General features: G+C 36.4%; 2 protein-coding genes across 4 annotated transcripts in view; one reads left to right on the top strand and one right to left on the bottom strand.

Moving 5' to 3' along the window:
* Window positions 1-12,271, top strand: part of LOC137387277 (probable phosphatase phospho2) — a 393,003-nt gene that overhangs the window by 220,677 nt on the left and 160,055 nt on the right. The gene's annotated exons all lie outside the window — the stretch shown is intronic.
* Window positions 1-12,271, bottom strand: part of LOC137388880 (DNA-directed RNA polymerase I subunit RPA2-like) — a 48,339-nt gene that overhangs the window by 35,394 nt on the left and 674 nt on the right. Inside the window, exons 2-8 of the mRNA XM_068075358.1 lie at window positions 9,774-9,851; window positions 7,802-7,861; window positions 7,625-7,702; window positions 5,697-5,816; window positions 4,990-5,130; window positions 1,815-1,913; window positions 587-759 (exon numbers count right to left, since the gene is read on the bottom strand). Coding sequence (XP_067931459.1) covers window positions 587-759; window positions 1,815-1,913; window positions 4,990-5,130; window positions 5,697-5,816; window positions 7,625-7,702; window positions 7,802-7,861; window positions 9,774-9,806 — 704 coding nt within the window. The 5' untranslated portion in view covers window positions 9,807-9,851. The remainder of the gene's footprint in view (window positions 1-586; window positions 760-1,814; window positions 1,914-4,989; window positions 5,131-5,696; window positions 5,817-7,624; window positions 7,703-7,801; window positions 7,862-9,773; window positions 9,852-12,271) is intronic.

Genomic DNA, 12,271 nt, shown 5'->3' with positions numbered 1-12,271 from the left:
CCAGAGTTTATGTGACTCCTACACACTAACACCAGACTATCTAAAAATTGATTCTAAAAAAGTTTCTTGGTCGCAAAATGACTACAAACTATTGATTTTGACCTCTATGATATGTTGTGTTAGCAGTGACTGCAAATGATTTTAAAAATTTTGGATAGCATTTCAACAAAGCAAATTAAGATACAACAATAAAAACTAATACGGAAATCTAGTAAAAATCTTGGTAATTTTCTCGGAGCCATATCTTCATCTGTCTTTATGCGACACAATTTGTAACTGTTTACTTGATGAGCCTGTGTGAAAGGCCTACCAGAACAAAAACTACAAAGAAGTATTCTACCATTGTAACTAATATTCCATTTATAACATTTTCGTCAATGCTCGGTGAAATGTCAGGAAAGTTTAACAGTTGCAAACCTTCCCGACATATCCGCACTGCTTCATCGATGCTTGCGGTTTACGTAACCGACAATGAACGCCGAAAGGAAAACACTGTCATACGACGATATAGGGTGAAACAGCCTTGTAGGACATGAATCCTGCATAACAGACAAGAAACAAAGAAAAAAAGACCAAATAGCCTTACATCTTGAAGAACTGATTATCCTCCTGGCCTTTTATAAGCTCTTTGTAGAGGCCAAAGTCATCCGCATTGATAATGGCTCTCATCAGCATGCAGACTGGCATGAAGAACTGTTGTTTCATGTAGATGAATGCAAAGACGGCAGCACCTTTGGAGAGGTAGTGCAACACTGATGTCTACAATCACATAAAACAGATCTGTAATGGAAGTATAACAAGACTAGCCATGTTACATACGGTTGAGTAGATATATTAGAACTAACTAAAAAGAAAAAAATTGTGTCATGATATCTCGATCTACAGAAAAATTTTAAAAAAAACAAATAACAGGCAAGCATAGACCTTTCCTTAATAGACATTTCGACATACATTCTGGCCCTATGGTCTGGAATGTTTTCCATTTAACTCCAATCAAAGATTCATCCTTCCGCAATTTAACTATTCTCATGGTCTACATTAGATGCAGGCTGAGTCTAGAGTACCACTGACAAGTCTGTTTGTCAAGTACCTTCAGAGCCGGCTCGAAAGGCGAGACAATTTTGCGAAGCCTAGAGGCTTAAGCCTGGTTCCTATATATGCCGCAAGCACCGGTGACAGCACCGCAGGGCTATCAGCAGTGAAATGTGAACCTACACGCCGAGTGCTGCCGGTAGTTGCCAGGGGTCAACGCAAGTTTAGCGCTGTTCAACTTCTACGAAGAGCCGCAAACAAAACCTTTCCAAAATTCACTGTACAGGTAAAGGTCAGCATTTTCGAAACGGTAGGCAAGCGAACATTTTTATGCGACTATCAGCAATGCAGCTGTATGTGAACAGAAGCTGCCTGGCGTCGCAAGTGTTTGGCTGCACAAGATAACCGCCGGGGTCTCGCAATCGATATGGGAACCAGGCTTTAGTTGAATCAACTGAGTGTTCCTATTGGAAATACCACCAGGGCACCGTATTCATTTTGCACAATAAAGAGTTGATATGAGATGAGGTTTCCATGGTGATCAATGTTTTAAAAATTTTTCCAATGGTTCGGAGATACATGTAACAGATATGCATGTGCAATAGCCAGATAAAATGCAGATAAAATACTAAGAAGTCAATCAAAAATCATGTAAATTTCTATAAAAAGGAACATGGAAAAGTAATCACCAGAGTAGACAGTGTCAGGAAGTGATTGCAAGTTAATAAAGGATAGACAAAGCTAGTTAACCACAAGAGGAAAGATTAGTGATGTTTACATACAGCGCCAGACATATCAGCCTTAGAACTGTGTATAATAATGCCAAACTCTGTGAAGAACTTTCCCCTGTGCTTCCATCTTGGCCTTCTCACACACATAGGCTACAAATATCACAAACAGCCACCCAGTCACAACCGGTGACCTTACAAATTTCAAACTACCAACTGTAATAACAAAAGTTGCATGCCTAAAAAGGAGTTTTTAATATTTCCTTCTTTTTCAGTCAGTTTTTTGCTACAATATAATGTAGAGTCAAACATCTCCTAGTCTCCACTGCACAATGTGAAAGGAGAGTATTGTACGCCAAAGAGTTTAGTCAAGCACAACTAGCCATCCTTATATGGTCGACATCATGCCCAGTAATCCCCACTACTACAAACATGACCCTGCTCAGCAAGTTCTTCCACATTGACGACTTGCTGTAGGACTGTTCGTTGTTCACACCCAAAGAATTGGGCATTTTCCATTTGTTGTAAAAATTTCACAAACCTCACAAAGTAGTGACCAAATTTATTTTCAGAAAACACAAAAGGAAAGTTCAAAGGTGGAATTGGTCTGACCAAAATAAAAATGACAATTGAGAAAAAGGACCACATTCTATGGCATAATCAAGCTAGCTTACATTTTCTCTTTTAGCCTAATAACTCAGAGTGAGATTAGGTGATTTATAAGCTGCTATGTTCACAGAAGACAGCAGCAGTTCTGGCTCTTCTAAAAGTTAGCATCGGTTTATGACCCAGTCTATACCTGTGACTGGCATTGTAAAAAATATACAAACATTTGTTCTAATATTTCGCACCGGTATTAAAAAACTAAAATATAACAGGTTTCAAATTCAGTGTAATTTGTAAATGGTTTGAAGTGAACTCCTTGTAGGCTTGTTATACCGCCTACGCCAATATTTCAGGTTAAAAAAATTGTTTCTAATTGAATTGTTTATCTAAATAAATCATTACCGCAAAAGCTAATACTGGAGCAATTCAATTTCATGGCAAGCTGACTATTAGTACTGAATGTGACTCTATAACAGGTATGAAAAGACAACTAGTAATTGTACAAACCAATACTTTCACATACATATACAGTGGACTCTGGCCTTATGACATTAACTCATTCCGGTGTGTAGTCATCGTAAGGCAAAAATGTCATATAGAGGGGTATAGAAACCCATAGTATTTATCTAATGCAAAAACCCCTGGTAAAAAAACATCAACATTTTATAGACGTACTGTACATATTAAAAACTATCAACAAAGTATATTAGTAGTATAGTATAACCTTAGTAACTATAGTTACCTAGAGTAACTTGTGTTACTCTAGGTAACACAAGTTACCAAGGATGTGTTTACCAGACTCTGTGGTAAACACATCCTTGCGTACTCAGCTCACAGTGATTAAGATTTATTTGACAGTAAAAATTATGTCCGGTGTTCTTATGAATGATTTCTGAATTTATTGTTAGGTGAATGAATCGTCAGCAACTCAACTTTATTATATCGCTACAGGCAAACTTCTCTACTCGGTCTCTATCGTATTAGAATCGTAACCTTGTATTTTTGTTCAAAAGAGGTGTGACAGCAGTAACATCTATGCATTTTGTGAAAATAGTTGAGGCAGACCATTTTACTTAATAGGGAGTAAATTCCGCCACTAAGGCACATGAGTAGGAACACATCTAAATGATAAACACAAAGTTGGTCTGTTACAGTTATGTAGCTGACTGTCTAATCAATTCACCATGTTTAATGGTCTGGACTGAGCATTATTACCACAATGTTTTCTGCTGACTGTTTATGATAGCCTAGTATATATTTGTTATAAAAACAAAGCTTATCACTTCCATAATTATGGATAGGATGCCATTCTATCTCATTCTTTAGCTACGTTTTGCGAGTAATTTATTGTAAATAAATGTGCTGCTGTCTAGCAATATGAGCATTATTGTATCAGTATAGTTATTAGTTAAATCACATGCAAACTTTAATTTATTAATTGAATATTTGTTGGCTTTTAATCAAGTGTATTCAAATTTTACAAAAACAGGCATAAAAAGTTCCACATTCTTAATTGAAGGAAAAGTACGAAAACAGCTGTTTTTTATCTTCCGCTCCATATGCCTATATGAAGGACTTCAAAATCTCATCACACCAAAGGTGAACCAAAAAAGAAATATCTAGAACTGGTTTTAGCATAAATTCAAGCATGGAGGAGTTATTATAGTATAAAGTTATTAAAATTTTAACTTCACTCTTCTTGCAAAATTTATATTGCCTCCTTCCTTAAGAAACTTAAAACTGCAACTAGTTTGTGTTTATTACAACATTATTATTAATATATTATTACAATATTATATGGGTAAATATACTTTAAATACAATAACCATGCATAGTGAGTTTTCATCAAGGTTAGGCGTATTGTGTTGCCAATAATTTATAACATGTTGCATTTGGAGGTAAAAATAGCGAATTAGCTCAAGCTCTTCAGTTGTACAACAACAGAAAGCAGCTGTGTAAAATAAAGGCTGGTACACACTCTATCACAGTATGTCGGCTTTAACCTTGCTTTCAATGATCATTTCTGATAACAATGTTCACACTATCACAAACCCATCCGCATTCACATTGACTAATAGCTCATGACATAGCGTTCTCATTACACAATGCGGTCGCAAAGATGATGTAATACTAGTCCCGCAGCAACTATCATGAAGGGAAATATGGATCAAGCAATCTGCACTAGCCAATCGCCATCGCCGAAGTGGTGTACCTAGCATAGACCTGCGAAAGCTCAGCGAAATATCAGGACAGTTTCACAGCTGCATTGTCTCCTGACATATCCGCGTTACTCGGCAATGTCACCAGTTTACGATACACATAGCCGACGAATAACTTTCAAAAAAACTAACTCGAAATACAGTGATACAGCGTGAACGGCCTTTAAGAGCAGAGCCATGAGCTATTTTTATCACTTGGGGCGAGGCCCTTGTGGAGCACCCACTCGGGAGTGATCCAGCTGGCGGCATACTTGTGGGGCACTCTAGAAACTGTTTTTTTTTCAAATGGCTCGCTCTCATCTGGCACCCGCTCATCCGTCGAACGTATTATAAGATGCAATAACTAGAGTAACTATACGACTTGCCAGTAAAGATAAAAGGTCTGATAGCATAAATAAACTTACAAAATGCCTCCGTGGGTTGATGACGAGTCTCAGAACCTTCTCATTGCCATTAACGATAAAATAACCCCCCATCTCCTCCGCCTCTTCCCCTCGGGCTACCAGCTGCGACGGGCTCAGGTTGTAAAGATTGCATGCTATAGACTACAACAAGCATCACAACCACTTGAAATAAATTTGAGCCAATAAATGGTGTGATAAGAGCATTTTTTTAATTTTTAAAAATAATTTTTTGTAACAAAGTTGGAAGACTCAAAATGGTGCAAATAAGAGTTGAATAACATAATCTGGCATAAAATACACTTGTCAGTGGTGAGTCAAAGGTCAGCGTAAGCAGTAGATAAAAGCCCTGAAAACCACTCGGACCACTTATAAACATAGACCTTCCAAGAGCTCATAAAAACACAACAAAAAAAATTACTAGCATTGAGAATGAATCGTCTCTAGAAACCATGCAAAAAGGAAGTAGGGAATCCACTACAAAACCAATAAACAATAAACAACCACTGCACTCATTATACTGATGAAATCCAGAACAACAAGTGGAGGTTCGTAAAGAGGTGAGAAGTAGTTGTAGCCTACTGAATTTCTACTCTAAGAAGATATGTGTGAATATTGAATGTAGAATTTTGAAGAGGTGGTTGTATACTGAGCCTAAAAGCCTTAGACTACTCCAAGCTTTCCAAAATGAAATTAGGCTGATGACTTACCTTGACCATGATAGGAATATCTGAAAGTACCCTGTCCTCCTCAGAGATGAGCCTGTCATTCACCATCCATGTTACACGAACTTGGATAGGTGACGAGTATGTGGATCTAGACATCCGGCACTGCAACCAAAGAAAGTGCAAGACATGGAACAGCATCAGACATTGAAACTGTCATATTGTCGAAACTGAGAAGTTTTGACAATATGACAGTCACTAGTCTGATGTAAGACTAGATATCTTAGTCTTATGTCAATATAATTTTGGTAAGACAGAAAGAGTTAGAGGTTAGACTCTTTCGGTCTAACTAAAATTATATTAGGTTGGTTCAATAAGCTTTTAACAAGTATACACACAAGGATAACCGTATCATACTGCATTCTACAGTCAAACCTTGACATATGAAGTCTAACTGTTTTAAAATCGCTGTCAAATTTGTTGTATGTTAGAACAGATATTCTTATAAGAACGCATCATATTTTGTTTAATTCATTCTGAAGTTGAAAAAAAAAAATAAAAACTTAGTAATTACATAAGACATAAAAACAAATTCATTATATGCAAAAGTAAAACTTAAATTGTATTTGAAAACTAAGTTAATAAAGTATAAATCAGTAAATAAAAGCTGATTTTGTTAGAGTGATAGAAATATCTGGCATAACTTACTTTAACATACATTAGATTTTGAATTAACTTAGTTTACATTCTTTATTATTTACTTTATTATTTAAATCTTTAATTTTTACTAATCTTTTATTTAAAAATTACAATGTTCATAGAAACTTTGGCCACTGCACATTAGCAAATACTTCATGTTGAGACCAAAATCTGCACAAATTTTATGTCGCCTGTTGAAAAATTTGTACATATCGATTGCTCATCGGACAAAGTGTGACTGTGACTACAAGCCTTTTGACAAATCCAAGCATGTCATAGTCATTTGTAACTGCGACAGGTTGGGTCAAAGTAAACTTATATGAATGTTATTTAGACAAGCAGATGTAGGATTCTGTATACTGTATGTACATGTACATATATGTGCTATCAGTACCAGTGCATTTAACTAGTTATGTGGATTACAATACTAGTTGAGCTAACTAGTTAAAACTTGTAAGATGCAACTGATTATATATCTAAAGACTGATTTACATAATATCACAGTATGTCTGCGTTAATCCCACAATTCTTCGATGATCGTTTGTGATAGCCTCGTTCAAGGTATCACAAACCCTACAACGTTTACATCAGCAAATAGTCCCCCGACATAGTGTTTTCATTACACAATGTGATCGTTGAAACGATAGAACACTAGTTCTGTAAGAACTATCATGAAGGGAAATATGGTCAATAGGAAAGCAATTATAGTCAAGCCAATTACTATAGTGTATCTTCTATCTTCTTCTATCTATATATTAAAGTTGGTCCGTCTGTGTTTGTCCAACTATAGCTATTTAAATCTTGGGATAAAGAATCCGTATCGCAGAACATTTGATCTCGGACCCTGCCCTACACCAGTCCAATGCCATACCAATTCAGCCAAACGAGCTTGATGGATTCATTAGGAGATATTTCGCTATATGGGAGCAAATACCCTACTGCTCTCCGTTATGCCGCAACGCCATGGAAAGCAGTAGCATAATATTATGCCTGCTCAATCGTGAGAGCAAGTAGTTAGCTCTTATTAGTAAGCTTACTCAAATTATCCATTAGCCAACGATTTTTAATACCCGGGCAACGCCGGGCATCTATCTGGTATTGTCACAGACGCTAAGCAAAATAGCTGCACTATATCCTAGACATATCCACGTTGCATCAGCGATATGATTGGTTTACGATGCACATAGTCAACGAATAATTGGCGAGAAGACAACCCCAGCATACAGGGATACAGTGTAAACTAGTCTTATAAGTCATAAAGCATTGCGATCTACCTCTGCTGGGTAGAGCTTGTGTGGAGGTCTCGAGTAGATATTCTTGGAGTTCACCTTAGCGATCCCAATATTCACATTCTAAAAAGGAAACGCATGGCATATATCACAAAAAGATGCGTTGAGCTTTTAACTGCCAATCAAAGCATGTTATCAAACAAGTGAGGGCGGACGACTTACGGTAATTGAAACTGATATTCGATCTCCAGAGGGTAGAGCAAATTCCACTGGTTGCAAGCTCTGCAAATACAGACAAAATGCCTAATTTATGCTTTTCAACACACCCGAACAAAAAAAATCCAAAGAGCTGCGACGGCGAAGTAATGCTAGATCACTTATGATCATTAGGCATCACTCTGGTGAGCATCACTAAAGTGAGCAAGAATTTCCAAGATTAGGCCTGCAACGAGGGCGATAGTAACTTTTCATTTCAAAACGGTTACATTTGTCAGTTATCTATTATCGATATGTGACAGGTCATTTCATTTTCAATATAAATGAGGTCAGATCCTAATTTGTTTTGTAGCCCTATGTAATAGAAAACCTCATCTTTTGAAAACTGCTTTCAGAATTGAAATCAAAGCAATTTAACCCGAAATACAGCTTTCTGTTAAAGGTGGTGTTGGTCAATATGGTCAACACAACAAGCTGAGATATGTATCTTCAAATATGATGGATTGAATTTTAAACAGTATAATTTGTTGACGTTTAGTAAGATCATAGCAACTACACGCTACTTTTTTTGTCTATTTGTTCAGTTAGTGATTCAAATCTAGCAATAAAAAATCAGCTTCACAGAGGATTTGATCTCAGAAATTCCATGTCTGAAGACTAACAATCTAAACCACTACACTACGATTGTTCAACAGATTGTGGTGATGAATGATTTTGATGACATGCATTACATGGGTTAAAATATACTCAAACTTGAAGCACATAAATTATATAACTTTTTTATTATATAGTTCAATACATCAGAGTCTTGACTTTCAAATGAGCCTACATTCAATACACAAAAAATAATAGCACTATGAAAAACAGAGTGTCAAAAGTATGTTCTGCAATAAAAAAAACACTTGGTTGCGGTTCCCACACTGTGATGTCATAATTATTAATTAGCCTTAGGTAGTCGATCCCTTTCACTGTCATTGAGGCTGCGCTTTTCTGTGACAATCGGTGCTGTTAAACCCTGAGAGCGCTAATAATAAACTAGGATTCTAGAAAATCAACATTGCCCGGGGATCGGACTAACGCCCGACCAATGCAAACACATGTTCTGGGTTAATTAATTATGTTTCAATAAATATACTGTCGTTGATAAAGGTAATGAAATCACAATGATTAAATTGTGACCTGCGGTTGCATGGCCCTAGGACTATATGTCAATCAGACTTTCGCGAGATCACGCAATGCTTGAAATAAATTAGTCTCAGTAGTGCCCCTCAACATTACAATAAAAAAAGGGCTAGTACATAATATCATCGGGAAAACATAGTATGGTGCTTGGAATCAGAGTTATTTATCATAGAAATAATCTGTACAAGGAGAGCTAATGACACTGATTACTTCATTTTCATTGGTTCTCTGAAGTTGTCCTACCTTCGCCTGCCACTAGCGTCATTATCGTATTTGATAAATATAAGCGGTAAGCAATAAAATAAGCGGTAAGAGCACACAACACCGAATATGAAAGTTGTGATATCACAATTTTCGAGTCTATACCATTGAACATTTCTGCGGTAGAGCTCTGGGGAAATCCTATAAACACCAACCGATGTCTGTCTCTCCATGTCAAACAATGGCTCATTCGAAAGCTAAGACTCCGATGTATTGAAATATATGTTAAAAAAAGTAATTTATGTGCTTTAAAGCGCTTGGGGTTATTAACTAGCACAGTTGGTCGTTACGCGTAATGTAATGATATCAAGCTGGTATCAAACACGGCTATTGTTTTAGTAGATTCAGACTACTAGCTTATGAGGCAAGCTACTCAAACTCATTGGGTAATTATCTTATTACCCTTGCAACACCGGGCATTCATCTAGTTATTGTGTAAGTTGCAAAAGTTATCAACAACAAAATGGTAACATACATACTCTTATTGTATATAGCCAAAGGTTACAGCTTATAGAACGAAATATGAAAAACTTACAGCAATTGCCCGTCTGAGACCTCCTGCGAGCATGAAGTTGAATGAGTCAATGTGCGGACTGACAGCTGCCTGCAGGGTCTGCGCATATCAAATATACATGCACTAATTAGAATTGGTATTACAAATTAACAAAAATGTTTTGGAAATCACTAAAGTGCAACTGGTTGACGCAAACCATTTTTCATGGAAAACTGAAAATCAAGAATTAGAAAATCTAGAAGACAGTCGAAAAGCACAGTATTTATTATTAATGGTTCATATCAGTTAAAGGTAACTGGCTGGATAAGAAACTATGGAACAGTAAAAGGAGACATGTAAGAGGAGGTTCATATATAAAGGAAGTAGACTTTATTAAAGATGTACAAAATTTTAGCACATTTTTTTAGAAAGTATCGGTATTTATCGATCATTTGAGATTGTTTTTGACGTTTGGGGTGATCTGAATGCCAGGATGTTTATAGATCAAAATCGACAAACTTGAACAGAGCTAAGACCAAGCGAAAGTGTGATTATAATGTCTATAGTTGCAAAGAAACTGATAGAATAGAGATGCCAACACTGCAACTTGAATGCAATAGGGCTCACATCGCAGTCTTACGCCGATATCAGCCATAGCAATGATAGAAACTAGTGACTTCATTTTGCACAGATTTCTTTTCTGAGTGTTTTAAAGGTTGACTTGCAACAAAATTCTCATTACAGTTATTTGGTATCAAAAGATTCACCATGTCTTACTCTGTTGTGTTGTAGGTGCCAAATATGTGGAAATGTGATTACATGCTCTTAAAATCTAAAAAACGAAAAGCCGCCGTAGATTGGAATCTCTTTATTTCTCTGACGTAGTCATTACAGTTTGAGTATTGTCTTGTCACGTGATGCTCTCACGTGAATTGAAAGGCCAAGAAAAAGCTCGATATAAAACTTATCGTAACACTAGTTTATGACAAAAACTTTGGGTTTTACCAAAGACCCCGTATCAAATATAGATGCTCGCTACTTTACAGTTTTGTTTCGGCCTGGTCTAATCCTCAAGTCGTAATCTGATCACGTGACCCAATACTTCGCAGATAATTTTTGCGGCACTGTTCGATTATCGCAGGTGACCAACAGGCTCGTCATGATTATCTGACAATGATATGTACTCCTTCGAGCTAAGATTAAAAAGTTTAACGAATTTTTACGGTAGGTTATAAGATATCAGTGCTAAATTTGACAGCATTACAATGACGATAAAACAGACGCGTAAGAACAATAGACCTGGTTTTATTGAATGCGTGAAGAATATTTGTGAAAATATTTCGACGAATAAGGTTGCATGAAAGTGTAAACAAAAACCATCTACCACAACTACGTCACATTTGAGCCGCTTTGGAAAGAGAATCCAAACTACGGCGGTCTCGTGTGGCTGCGATTAACCGTTGGTTTTTTAGCTTTTAAGAGCCTTTAATCACATTCCCACATATTTGGCACCTACAACACAACAGAGTAAGACATGGTGAATCTTTTGCTATCAAATAACTGTAATGTGAATTTTGTTGCAAGTCAACCTTTAACCATAATCAGGTTCTGTCAATTTTAATCTTAAAACATGCTGGCAGGCATATCATCTCAAAGATAGAAAACAATCACAAATGATAGAAAAATACCAATACTTTCTGATAAAAGCTACTGAAAAATTTTTCAAGTTCAATTCTAATGGTTACTTTGAAGTTAGCCAATAAAGCAATGCAAAGCACAGTATTATACAAATTTAATATTAAATATGGCAGTGACTGGTGAAAAGGACTCTGATAAAACACTGTTAGCAGACAGCATTCCCTAGTAAAGACAAAACCTGCTAGTTAAGTAAACACTAGCTTTAACTCCATTCCTAACTCAGCCAGTGGGTTCAAGAAGCCATTTCAGACATCTGTTATGAATGATAGATAACTGAATGAAGGAATCAAATTATTTTCCGTATCACAACATTATCAGTGACTTTAAAAGGGAAATTCACCTTGGCAGGCAGGTACAATACTATCTGCACTATTCAGCCACTTTTCTGCATTTCGGAATGCAGCGAAACCTCTATTTATGAAATAAATTCGTTCCGGAAACCGCATCGCTAATAGAACGTTTTGTAAAAAAATTTCAAACCCTGTTTTACCATAAAAAAGCCCTAATCCGTTTGGAGCACCCACAAAACTTAACCATATCATCTGTATATATTATAATATCTGTAATGCCAGAAACCTATAACAAATACATGTTAAAACAATATATATTACTATATTACCTACTCCATAATAAACAAAGAAAGTACACATGGAAGACGGAACAGAAAACTAACAAACAAAAACTACTAATGTTATATTTGCTTGTTTAACTGTGGCATTATCCGTACAAACAAGGTTACGTGAAAACCGCATGGAGTGGGAGGGACAGCGGTCAGACAGGTTGGTGTTGTATTGCTGTACTGGCATGTTTTGCGAAAACGTTTTTTTTTAAATGCAAGTAGA

Source organism: Watersipora subatra, chromosome 2 (assembly GCF_963576615.1).
Source record: "Watersipora subatra chromosome 2, tzWatSuba1.1, whole genome shotgun sequence".
Classification (NCBI taxonomy): Eukaryota; Metazoa; Bryozoa; class Gymnolaemata; order Cheilostomatida; family Watersiporidae; genus Watersipora; species Watersipora subatra.
Note: the sequence above shows the minus strand (reverse complement) of the source record. Positions and strands in the feature narration are given on the sequence as shown.